Genomic DNA, 13,102 nt, shown 5'->3' on the forward strand with positions numbered 1-13,102 from the left:
TAAAAACTAATAAAAATATAATAAAAAGTGACTAAAACATATTAAAAACTACCTAAAAACAATGCCAAAAAGCGTATAAATTATCCGCTCATCAATCTATAGAAGTCCAAATGGTGCTCTCTCAATGGATATGGAAAGCTAACATCTAGGGCTTTCCAGAAATATATAATAGTTCATACTTTGCTTAGGAAATGAAGGCCCAAAACTGGCGTTTAACGCCAGCCACCAGCCCCAGTCCTGGTGTCCAACGCCCATAAGGGGGTAGCTGGCATCCAACACCCTTTAGGGGGTCCCAAGCCAGCGTTCAACACCCCTAAGGGGCACTAGCTCGTAAAAAACACTCAAGCTCAGCCCAAACACTCACCAAGTGGGGCCCAGAAGTAGATTTTCGCACTACAAGACTAGTTTATCTTATTTTCTGTAATCCTTAGTTAGCAGATTAGTATTTATAGGAGAAGATCAACCATGTTTAGGATCTTCTTCCTCCTCCATTATTTTCGAACACTATTATGTACAATATGAGTCACTAACCTCCTAAGGTTAAGGTTAGGAGCTCTGCTGAGTTTCATGGATAAATAATATTACTGTTTCCATTCAATATGTCTGATTCTATTCTCTTATGTAACCTCATTCTTCATCTTATGACCCGTGACAATCACCCTTGTTCTACATGGGTTCCGTGCGATTCCTGACCCTGATAGCGTTGAACTAAAGCTAGAGATTTCATTGCGGATTCCAATAGAGCATCTGAGCAACTTTGGATATATGACATACAATCCCGTTGACTATGGGCGCGTGAGGTCTCTATGGCATTAAGGCTAGAGTCAGAAAAGCAGTATTTTTTGATTCGGAAGATCTGCCTTGTCTGTGGCACCTTGAGTAGGATCATGAAGTGAAGTGGATTGCTTAGAGCTTCATCTTTTGCTACAGTGAGAAATCTAGAGTTGGCTTGATGAGAGGACATGAGTCAGCTCAACGTGGTGGATTGCTGCAGTGGAGGAGGTTAACTTGATGAGAGGATATGAGTTAATCACTTATGACTACCATTGAAGGAATCAGAAGGTTATTGAAGAAGACAGTAAGAAAAGTTAATCTGGAAAGACAAAGCATCTCTGAAGCCTCAACCATTCTATCATCATTGAATTCTCATCTATTTAGTAACATTCTATTTATCTGTTTTATATGCTTTTCGTGACAAACTATTTTTTCTATCCGCCAAACTAAGATTTAGAAGGTATCCACTGCTTGCTCAAACCAACAATATCCGTGGGATTGACCCTCACTCACCTGAGGTATTACTTGGACGACCTAGTATACTTGCCAGTCTATCTGTCCGAATTCTGTGGAGCCAGTTTCGTGCACGAAAGGGTGCTCTAAATCTACCTATCTTAGCACTCATCCGAGAAAATATTATCGGTTGAACGAGCTATTTATGCGGATGAGTACTGAGGCTTACCAATGCAAGCGCGCTGGATTTACTTTCTCTGAGTTTGCCACTCAGCGGATAGAGGCAAATATGTAGCGTGCAGAAAACATTGTTATGCACCGATTTGATAGAAGAAATGGGGTGTTTGAGGTGCGCAAAATGTCTAGTGGAAGAGTGTTAGTTGTTGATCTTGCACGACGGAGGTGGGACTGTGGGCATTTTCAGGTGGAGCGACTTCCATGTCGCCATGTTATTGCTTGTTGTGCTAACCAGTGACTGGATTGGCAGGTGTATGTCAGCGATGTATACAAGATATCAGAGATTTGCAAGGTCTACAGAATTGAGTTTGTCTCATTGGGTGACACGGAGATATGGCCTAATTACCCAGGACTGACGATGGTCGCGAATCCTGCCTTGAGACGAACGTCAAAAGGTCATCCTAAATCAACTCACTATCTGAATGAAATGGATTCACGGAAAATGTGTGGTTCCTGGGTATGCAGTCTTTGCGGGAGACAGGGTCAAAGTCGTAGTAGATGTTCTCAACGTGTTGGACCAAGTGGGGTTGGTGGCAGTGGTTGTTTGTAGGGATTTTTTTAAGTTTTGGAGGGTCATAGTCATTGTATTTGAATTCTGAATTTCTACGTTCATGTATTTTTTAGTTAATGCATTTCAATTCTAAATAAACTAATACAAGGATGAGATAAACTAAGTTTGACTAAACTGAAAGTTAATACAACAAATACGAAGATGAAATAAACTAATTTCAACTAAACTGAAAGTACAAAGATGAAATAAACTAAGTTGGACTAAATTGAAAGTTAATACAACAAATACGAAGATAAAATAAACTAAGTTAGACTAAACTGATAATTAATACAACAAATACAATGATGAAATAAACTAAGTTTGACTAAAAGCTTACGACTACTTCTTAGAAAACCCCATCGCCTTGTTCGCTATCATGTTAACAGTTGACAGATTAAACCTGTGTGGTGGACGCTGGGGTGGCTGCTGGGGTGGCTACTAAGGAATGAACTCCGACAGCCTCAGATACATCCTGTATAATCCAATGTACTAACTCCAGTAATCGGCAGATGGGGTAAAGTCAGTGATTGGTTGCAGATGTCAATCTCGCAAATGACTATTGTGGCGGTTCCCCCATTGCTGTATCCATTCGTCGTGTATCCCACTCCAGTCATGGCACTATACTCCCCGAAGAGTGTAGCAATGCGTGTCAACTGGTATGGCTTGTGTTGCCAGAGGGGTGACAGAGCATACCCATACTAGCAAACCACTCGGTCCGTAGAAAGCCATTCGACACACTCGAATAACACCAATGGCTCTACCGTGTCACAAACATCAAGGTGTGCATATAGTTCGGCAGGAATGATGATGCTGATGCACGATCTCCAGACAAACTGCAAAATAGAGTAAAGGCCATTAGATTATTAATAATATCATAAATTAATAATAGCCTTAACCGCTAAATTAACCTCTTTCATGTAGTCAATTTCGTGCCTAATAAACGCCACGCTCCTCGACATCCATGCTCTGGTTCGTGGATGATGACTCTACCTGCAACACACAATATTAAAATAGAGTTTAAATTATGTATTTTTAGTAAAATATAAACAAAATACGAGTCAAATTCCAATAAATTATTTACTATTACCTGTGTGCCACCGGTATATCAGTCGATGCAAGCCTCTGTTGTGGAATGGGCGCAAGCCACGATATTCGCTTCCATGTCCAAACAAACAACAAATCAAGTGGGCCATCCATCTCCTTGCAATCATACCATGATGCACGACATAGTGACCTGTAAAGGTGCGCGAGAGTTGCTGACCCCCAACTGTAAGTGCCGATTGATGAGGTAAAATCGATTCCACACAAACTCACCGGCAAGTGTACCGGGTCGCATCAAGTAGTAAAACTCGCAAAAGTGAGGTCGATCCCACAGGATTGATGGATTGAGCAATTTTAGTTGGGTGATGAATTTAGTTAAGCAAACAGTTGATGATTTGAGTAAAAGTTGATTAACAGAATATAAATTGCAAGAAATTAAAGTGCAGAAAGTAAAATTGGCAGAATCTTAAATTGCAGAAGCAGTAAATTACAGAAACTTAGAGAACAAGAAATTAAAGGAGCTAAAACTTAAATTACAAGAAAGGTAAATAACTGAATCTTAAAGTGCAAGAAATTTAAATTGCAGAATCTAAATTGCCAGAAAACTTAAATTGCATGAATAATAAAGGAATTTGAGTGCTGGGAATCAAAACAGAATGTAAACTACAGCAAATCAGAAAGCTCTAAGTTGGAAAAATTCAAAGGAAGTGATTCATCAGGGTTTGGAGGTATTGTAATCCTTCCTGAATCAAATAGGGCTCAACTCCTTTCTCAATCATTTGGTAGATCTATGGCGGATTGAAATTGATTGGATCCCAATTCCTTGGCAATCCAATCTCTCTAATCACAATCAATCTTGCCAATTCCTTGATCTAATTGTCATGAGAAGAGGTTAAGTGCATATCTCTCATCCATAAGCCACACTAACTCTCAAGATCTCAATTCCTCCCGAATAGTGTTGATCAAGAGAGTAGTGAAGGATAGAGCTCCAATTCTAATGCAAGTGATTCCCCTTCCGAGACTCACACAAGCATTCAATAGAATTCAACCCCCTTCCGGAGTGAAGAATTCTAAATCAAAACAGAAGATATCCAATAGCTACTAAATTGAATTGAGAAGAAGAAGAATTTTATTGATTCATTGGAATTACAATAGAGCTCCTCCCCCTAATGAACTTGGGGTTTAGTTCATTATTGCTCTAGTACCAAAACAGAAAAGAAAAATGCAGAAGATGAAGAACAGAAAGAAAAACAGAAAGCCAATAAACTCAGATCTTAGAATTCCTAAAACAGAACTAAAAAGATAAATTCAAAAGAAGGTAAAAGAGAAGCTCCCAGAGAAGTCCTAATGAAATCAAATTTTCATCTATTTATACACTTTCTAATTTAGTCATCAAGTACTTGGAGTGGGCTTTTTGGCCTCTGATGAAGTGGATCAGAATTGGGTACTTAGTTGCAGCTTCCAGGGGAACGTTGCATTCTCAGAGTGAGCGTTACGCTCGTTCACCGACGCGTACGCGTCTACTACGCGTGCGCGTCATTGCTCGCTGAATGCTCATCACGCGTACGCGTGCTTTGCGCCCATGCATCCCTTGGCATTTTTGCACATCGACGTGTACGCGTCACATACGCGTACGTGTCATTGCCATCTTCAGCTTCCATCATGCTTGCGCGCACCATTCACGCGTGCGCGTCTTTGATAGCATTCGTTTAATGAGCGCTAAGTTCGCGCCATGAACGCTACCCACACGTGCGCGTCCTCTACGCGTGCGCGTAGGTGGAAAAATGTTGATTCCAAGCTTCCGCGCCACCCACGCGTAAGCGTGCTTCATCCCAGATGTTCCATCGACGCGTGCGCGTCATGTACGTCTGCGCGTCGATTGCAGAACTTCAATTCCAATTTCAAATTTGCTCGAAAACGCTCATTAAGCTAATGTAGCGCTCTCTTTGCTACTGAGGGCCAATTACATCCACGCGTACGTGTCATGCACGCGTACGCGTGGGTCTTCAAGAATTTGTCCCCCACATGTAAGCGTCCTGTACGCGTGCGCGTGGGTAGAGAGCGTGGCGTTCTTCATTTGAACGCAGCGTTACTCTGCACTACATCTCTTTCTCTTTATTTTTTCACCTAAAATCAACCAAACATGCAATCAAAGTCTCACCAAAATCATAAGGTTTTGCATCATTTATAATAATCACCTAATTCTTGCATAAATCTCATGATTTTGTATAAAATTAATGATGTTTGATTAAATCAAGATAAATATGAAATTTCACTCCAATCACTTACTTATTGTGCGAGAAAGTGCATAAAACCTAATGAAACAAATGAAAATTTCTAGTAAAACTAGCATAAAATGACCTGTCATCACAACACCAAACTTAAATCTTGCTTGTCCCCAAGCAAGCACTCAAACATGAGAAAAAGGAATGAAGACAGATAAGCATATATGTCCTTATTAGTAGGTGATTGAGTTTGGTTCATGAGGTTTTATGCAGACAGAAGGCAGCTCAATTATTGTCAACCTCCAGATGTTAAATGTCTCTTTGAGTATTAACTAGAGTTGCTGCTATAAGACCTTATCCTTTATTGCTCCTTGTTAGATTTTTCTTTCTTTCTTTTGCTTCAGAAACTTATTTCTCAATTATAGCTCAGTGTCGAGTGTTGCAGCAGCTCTTTTTGGCTCAATTTTTTTTATCACACCTCTTCACTACAGACACTTGGCTCACAGTTCTTCTTAAGAACATTGATGCCTAGCACCTCTTTGGGTTACTAAATGCCTTGTAATTAGGTTGCTCTTGATGGTGAATTTTTGGTTGATAATTCCGGATTAGTTAATCCAAGTAGATCCTAATACAATAGCACCACAGGCATGTGTCTTAAGGTCTGAGCTATTGGAGTCTAGCTTTATTATTTGTTTCTTTTATTTTTGTTGCCAATTCTAGGCTATTCTTCCTTTCTTTTTTACTCTTTCTTTTCTAAGGATATTTATTAACTGAAGGTTCATAACAACAACTAAGTTTATACTTAAAAGAGAAATTCTACCTTGCAGCTTTTATTATTGAGCTTACCAACTAATCAAGCAATTACCACCACTGAACTTTATCATCCCTATCACATTGAACAATTACTTTCTAGTTCAATTATTTTCTCTTATTGAATCAAAAGGGGCACAAGACATACATTCAAGTAGGTAGGAATGAAACAGACACTTATACTAGAACATTTATTTGAAAATTAGGAAAAACAGAAGACAGAATGCAGGCAAGGGTAAACAAATCAGAGAGGGGTACAATTGAACTTCCAACTAAAGCATTTCAAGGCATAAACAGTTAAGCAACGATACAACCTTTTGGCATCCTCTTGCTTAATCCTTAGTAATCCTCCTTGGCTTTTGTGCTTTTCTTGCTGATGATGTGCAATCCTTCCAAAAAGTTGAATGATTTTCTGCAATGATGGTGGAAGTTGCTTATTCCCCAAGCACTTGAAAAATGGTTAACATGCATGAATGTTTGTAGGCTTTTTGAACTTACTTTGGTGTGTGAACACCAAACTTAGTTCCTTGCCAATATCTCTTATACAGATTAATTACATACATGAAACCTTGTGCTTTTATTGAAGAAGGCAAACTATAAACTAGAAAGCAAACAATGGTTAAGTAGTTTCCCTGATTGTTTGGAGCCAGTGACCATTTATGCAGAGGGTTGAAAGGTGGTTTTGATGAACTTTTTGGTGGAACACCAAACTTAGCATCCTTCATTCACCCTTAACTTATTTTGGTGTGTAACACCAAACTTAGCTCCTTGCAATAAAGATAGACTTACTTATCCCTTTTATTGAAATAGCTAGGAAAAGAAAACTACCTCTGGTTGGATTGCCTCCCAACAAGCGCTCTTTTATTGTCACTAGCTTGACATCCTCCATTCTTGTTCATCCTAGCTCATGAATGCTCTCTTCTTTGTTCCAAGATCCTCCTAGATAATGCTTATCTCTGTGACCATTTACTATGAATGTGCCCTTTGTAGCTTCATTCAGAAGTTCAAGGCTGCCATATGGGAGTACTTTGGTCACCAGATAAGGACCAGTCCATTTGGACTTGAGTTTGCCTGGAAAAATCTTGAGCCTGGAATTATACAAGAGCACTTGCTGTCCTGGTTCAAATTTCCTTTTTGATATTTTCTTGTCATGCCACCTTTTAGCTCTTTCCTTGTATATCTTAGCATTCTCATAAGCTTCCAATCTGAATTCATCCATTTCATTGAGTTGCAACAGCCTTCTCTCTCCTGCTGCTTGAAAATCAAGATTGAGGAGCTTAGTGGCCCAGAAGGCCTTGTGTTCAAGCTCCACAGGAAGGTGACAAGATTTGCCATAGATTAGCTGAAATGGTGAGTTCTCAATTGGAGTTTTGAATGCTGTTCTATATGCCTATAGAATATCATCCAATTTTCTTGCCTAGTCTTTCCTTGTGATCCCCACTGTCTTCTCTAGAATTATCTTCAGCTCCCTGTTTGCCAATTCAGTCTGGCCATTAGTCTGAAGATGATATGGTGTGGCCACTTTGTGAATTACTCCATATTTGTGGAGCAACTTTTCCATCTGTCTGTTACAAAAGTGGCTGCCACTATCACTAATAAGGCCTTTAGGTACCCCATATCTAGTAAAGATGTGTCTCTTAAGAAATTGAAGAACAATTGGTGCATCACAAGTAGTTGTTGCTATGGCCTCCACTCACTTGGAGACATATTCTACTGCTACCAGTATGTATTTGAAAGAGTATGATGGGAAAAACAGTCCCATGAAATCTATACCCCAAAGATCAAACAATTCTACTTCCAAAATGTAGTTTTGAGGCATTTCATTTCTCGTTGTTAGTCCTCCAGCTCTTTGACATTTATTGCATTGATTCACAAATTCTCTGGCATCTTTGAATATGGTTGGCCAATAAAAACTGCTTTGAAGCACTTTGGCAGCTGTTCTTTCTGACCCAAAGTGTCCACCATAAGCTGAACCATGGCAGTGCCACAGTATGTCTCTCATCTCAGTTTCAGGGATACACCTTCTGATCATCCCATCTGGGCACCTTTTGAACAAGAAAGGCTCATCCCACAAAAATTTCTTGGCTTCATTAAGCAGCTTCCTCACTTGTTGCTTGGTGAATTCTTGGGGAATTTTTCTTCCCACCTTGTAGTTTGCAATATCAGCAAACCAAGGTGCTTGTTGGACTTGGAGAAGATATTCATCTGGGAACTTCTCATTCACTGGTTGATGTTCATCTTGGTTGGTTTCTTGTGGAAGTCTTGACAGATGGTCTGCAACTTGTTTCTCACTTCCCTTTCTATCTCTCACTTCAATGTCAAATTCTTGTAGCAAGAGCACCCACCTAATAAGCCTTGGCTTTGAATCTTGTTTAGACATGAGATACTTAAGAGCAGCATGATCAGTATATACTACAACCTTTGAACCAATCAAGTATTGTCTAAATTTATCAAATGCATATACAATTGCCAAGAGCACTTTCTCGGTGGTGGTATAATTTTTTGTGCCTCATTTAACACCTTACTTGCATAGTATATAACATGATGCAGCTTGTCTTTCTTTTGCCCCAACACAGCACCAATTGCAAAGTCACTTGCATCACACATGAGTTCAAAAGGCAATTCCCAATCTGGGGGTGTGATGATTGGTGCTGTAGTGAGTTTATTTTTTAAAGTTTCAAAGGCATGCTTACAGCTATCATCAAGGACAAAGAGATTGTCAACCACTAGCAGGTTACTTAGTGGTTTAGCTATTTTGAAAAGTCTTTGATGAATCTCCTATAAAAACCAGCATGTCCAAGGAAACTTCTTACTGCTTTCACATTAACGGGTATAAGAAGCTTTTCTATGATCTCTATTTTAGCCTTATCAACTTCTATACATTTGCTTGAAACCTTATGCCCAAGAACTATCCCTTCAGGAACCATGAAATGGAATTTCTCCCAATTCAAGACCAGATTAGTTTCTTGGCATCTTTTCAAGACAATAGTTAAATGATGCAAGCAGGTATCAAATGAATTGCCAAAGACAGAAAAATCATCCATGAAGACTTCTAAAAATTTTTCTACCATGTCAGAAAATATAGAAAGCATACACCTTTGAAAAGTAGCAGGGGCATTGCATAGCCCAAAGGGCATCCTTCTGTAGGCAAAGACTCTGAATGGACATGTGAAGGAAGTCTTCTCTTGATCCTTGGGATCCACCACTATTTGATTGTACCCAGAGTACCCGTCCAAGAAGCAATAATATGCATGGCCAGCCAATCTTTCCAGCATCTGATCAATGAAAGGGAGAGGAAAGTGATCCTTCCTTGGGGCATCATTCAGTCTTCTATAGTTAATGCACATTCTCTACCCTGTCACTGTCCTTGTGGGAATGAGTTCATTCTTCTCATTGAAGATGACAGTCATGCCATCTTTCCTTGGCACCACTTGAACTGGGCTTACCCAAGAGCTATCAGAGATTGGGTATATGATTCCAGTATTCCACAGCTTCATCACTTCTTTTTGAACCACCTCCTTCATGGTTGGGTTAAGCCTTCTTTGGGATTGTACCACAGGCCTTGAGTCCTCTTCTAGCAAGATTTTGTGCATACAAATTGCAGGGCTTATACCCTTGATGTCATCAATTGTCCATCCTAAAGCTGTCTTGTGAGTCTTCAACACCTCAATCAGTTTGGCTTCATCTTGTGTGCTCAATGATGAATTGATGATTACTGGAAGGCTATCCTCTTCACCCAGATATGAATATTTGAGATGGGGAGGGAGGGGTTTCAACTCTTGCTTTGGCACCTCCTCTTTCTTTCCTTTAAAAGAGATTTCAATTACTTGTTCTTCTGATACATCTTGTTCTACTTCTATTTCCTCTGCTTGTTCCTCCTGGCCGTTGGCTTCAAGCACCTCTTCCTCCAATTCTTCTATCTTTTCCACCCTCATATGCTTTTCCTTCTTAGGGGGATATTGCATGGCCTTAAAGACATTGATGATTATTTGCTCATTGTGCACCCTAAGGGTCATCTCCCCTTTTTCCACATCAATGATAGCTCTTGCTGTTGCTAAGAAAGGTCTACCCAAGATAATTGAGTTGTGTCCTTCTTCTTCCATGTCCAAAATGACAAAATCGACAGGGAAGATGAATTCTCCAATCTTCACCAATAAGTTCTCCACAACCTCATTGGGTATTTTGAGTGATCTATCCGCCATTTGAAGTGACATTCTGGTGGGTTTGACTTCCTCTATTGCAAGCTTTTTCATTAGTGAGAGAGGCATCAAATTGATGCTGGCACCTAAGTCACAGAGAGATTTTTCCAAGATCATATTGCCTATGGTGCATGATATGATGAAGCTCCCATGATCTTTGAGTTTTTGTGGGAGACCTCTTTGAATCACTACACTGCACTCTTGAGTCAAGACCACTATCTCCTTTTCAACTCCAATACACCCTTCCTTTGAGCTGGTTGGCATTGTCTTTGATGAGCATAAAAGTATTGGTTGTTGGTCATAGTATCTATGAGATTTTAGACTTCCTCAGCTGTCTTCATGAGCTGTACTGAACCTCCTGCTGAATAATCAAGAGCCTCTTGAGCTTTCAGAGTCAAGCCTTCATAGAAATTTTGAAGTCTGTCCCATTCACTAAACATTTCAGGTGGACACTTCTTGATCAAGGCCTTGTATCTCTCCCAAGCCTCATAAAGTGATTCTCCATCCATTTGAGTGAATGTTTGCACTTCTGTCTTCAATCTAATGATCCTCTGAGGTGGGTAGAATTTGGCTAGGAATTTGTTCACTAAATCTTCCCAATTGTTGATGCTTTCTTTGGGAAATGTCTCTAGCCATTGAGATGCCTTATCCCTCAAGGAGAATGGAAATAGTAGCAGCTTATATATATCAGGATGAACACCATTTGTTTTAACAGTCTAATAAATCCTAAGGAAGACTGATAGGTGTTGGTTTGGATCTTTAAGGGGGCCTCCTCCATAGGAACAATTGTTTTGCACCAAGGTGATAACTTGAGGTTTCAACTCAAAGTTGTTTGCATGAACATTAGGAGTGAGTATACTGCTCCCACAATTTCTTGGATTGGGGAAGGTATATGATGCCAAAACTTTCCTTTGAGGCTGGCCATTGTTATTGGCCACCTCTTCTGGTGGATTGGGGAGGTTACCCTCCATTTCTTGGTCTTCCTCTTCTGATTCTTCTTCTCCAATAACTCCCTTCCCTCTTGCTTCTCTTCTCAATCTCAAGAATATTCTCTCTGGCTCAGAATCAAAAGAGGCAGATGCACCTCTTCTTCCTCCTGGCATACAACACAAACAAACCAAAGGAAAACAAAAATAGAATACTCTATTGCTAGAGTAAAGTCAAAGTTAGCAGAAACAAAATTACAAACAGTTAGTATGCTTGGTAAAAATAAAGAAAAAGTGCTTAATATAGATTATCACCTACTTAATCATTGTCAATCTAAATCAATCCCCGGCAATGGCGCTAAAAACTTGATGAGGTAAAATCGATTGCACACAAACTCACCGACAAGTGTACTGGGTCGCATCAAGTAGTAAAACTCACAAAAGTGAGGTCGATCCCACAGGGATTGATAGATTGAGTAGTTTTAGTTGGGTGATGAATTTAGTTAAGCAAACAGTTGATGATTTGATGAAAGTTGATTAATAGAATATAAATTGCAAGAAATTAAAGTGTAGAAAGTAAAATTGGCAGAATCTTAAATTGCAGAAGCAGTAAATTACAGAAACTTAGAGAACAAGAAATTAAAGGAGCTGAAACTTAAATTGCAAGAAAGGTAAATAACTGAATCTTAAGTGTAAGAAATTTAAATTTCAGAATCTAAATTGCCAGAAAACTTAAATTGCATGAATAATAAAGGGATTTGAGTGCTGGGAATCAAAACAGAATGTAAACTGCAGTAAATTAGAAAGCTCTAAGTTGGAAAAATTCAAAGGAAGTGATTCATCAGGGTTTGGAGGTATTGTAATACTTCCTGAATCAAATTGGGCTCAACTCCTTTCTCAATCATTTGGTAGATCTATGGCGGATTGAAATTGATTGGATCCCAATTCCTTGGCAATCCAATCTCTCTAATCACAATCAATCTTGCCAATTCCTTGATCTAATTGTCATGAGAAGAGGTTAAGTGCATATCTCTCATCCATAAGCCACACTAACTCTCAAGATCTCAATTCCTCCCGAATAGTGTTGATCAAGAGAGTAGTGAAGGATAGAGCTCCAATTCTAATGCAAGTGATTCCCCTTCTGAGGCTCACACAAGCAATCAATGGAATTCAACCCCCTTCCGGAGTGAAGAATTCTAAATCAAAACAGAAAATATCCAATAGCTACTAAATTGAATTGAGAAGAAGAAGAATTTCATTGATTCATCAGAATTACAATAGAGCTCCTTCCCATAATAAAATTGGGGTTTAGTTCATCATTGCTCTAGTACCAAAACAGAAAAGAAAAATGCAGAAGATGAAGAACAGAAAGAAAAACAGAAAGCCAATAAACTCAGATCTCAGAATTCCTAAAACAGAACTAAAAAGATAAATTCAAAAGAAGGTAAAAGAGAAGCTCTCAGAGAGGTTCTAATGAAATCAAATTTTCATCTATTTATACACTTTCTAATTTAGTCATCAAGTACTTGGAGTGGGCTTTTTGGCCTCTGATGAAGTGGATCAGAATTGGGTACTTGGTTGCAGCTTCCAGCGGAACGTTGCGTTCTCAGAGTGAGCGTTACGCTCGTTCAGCAACGCGTACGCGTCTACTAAGCGTGCGCGTCATTGCTCGCTGAATGCTCATCATGCGTACGCGTGCTTCACGCCCATGCGTCCCTTGGCATTTTTGCACATCGACGTGTACGCGTCACATACACGTACGCATCATTGCCATCTTTAGCTTCCATCATGCTTGCGCGCACCATACACGCGTGCGCGTCCTTGATAGCGTTTGTTTAATCAGCGCTATGTTCGCGCCATGAACGCTGCCCACGCGTGCGCGTGGGT

The 13,102-nt window shown here is 39.7% G+C and overlaps 1 protein-coding gene across 1 annotated transcript; it reads right to left on the reverse strand.

Moving 5' to 3' along the window:
- Positions 1-7,783: 7,783 nt before the first annotated feature.
- On the reverse strand, positions 7,784-10,292 carry LOC148563597 (uncharacterized). Its single transcript, XM_088486869.1, has 3 exons — positions 9,537-10,292; positions 8,784-8,868; positions 7,784-8,400 (listed from the first exon to the last, which is right to left on the reverse strand). The coding sequence occupies exons 1-3, from the start codon at positions 10,290-10,292 to the stop codon at positions 7,784-7,786; spliced, it is 1,458 nt and encodes a 485-aa protein (XP_088342995.1).
- Between the last annotated feature and the right edge of the window lie 2,810 nt (positions 10,293-13,102).

This window comes from Arachis ipaensis, chromosome B5 (genome assembly GCF_059453495.1).
Source record: "Arachis ipaensis isolate K30076 ecotype BB chromosome B5, ASM5945349v1, whole genome shotgun sequence".
Classification (NCBI taxonomy): Eukaryota; Viridiplantae; Streptophyta; class Magnoliopsida; order Fabales; family Fabaceae; genus Arachis; species Arachis ipaensis.

Bases quoted from the DNA above. Each gene is read 5' to 3' on its own strand.
- LOC148563597 (XM_088486869.1), bottom strand. From the start codon at position 10,292: ATGGCGGATAGATCACTCAAAATACCCAATGAGGTTGTGGAGAACTTA. The intron at 8,869-9,536 runs GTAAGCCCAGTT...TGGTTTTTATAG, and splicing joins CAATCTCTGATAGCTCTTGG to GAGATTCATCAAAGACTTTT. The intron at 8,401-8,783 runs GTAAGCATGCCT...TTGACATTGAAG, and splicing joins CTTTGTCCTTGATGATAGCT to TGAGAGATAGAAAGGGAAGT.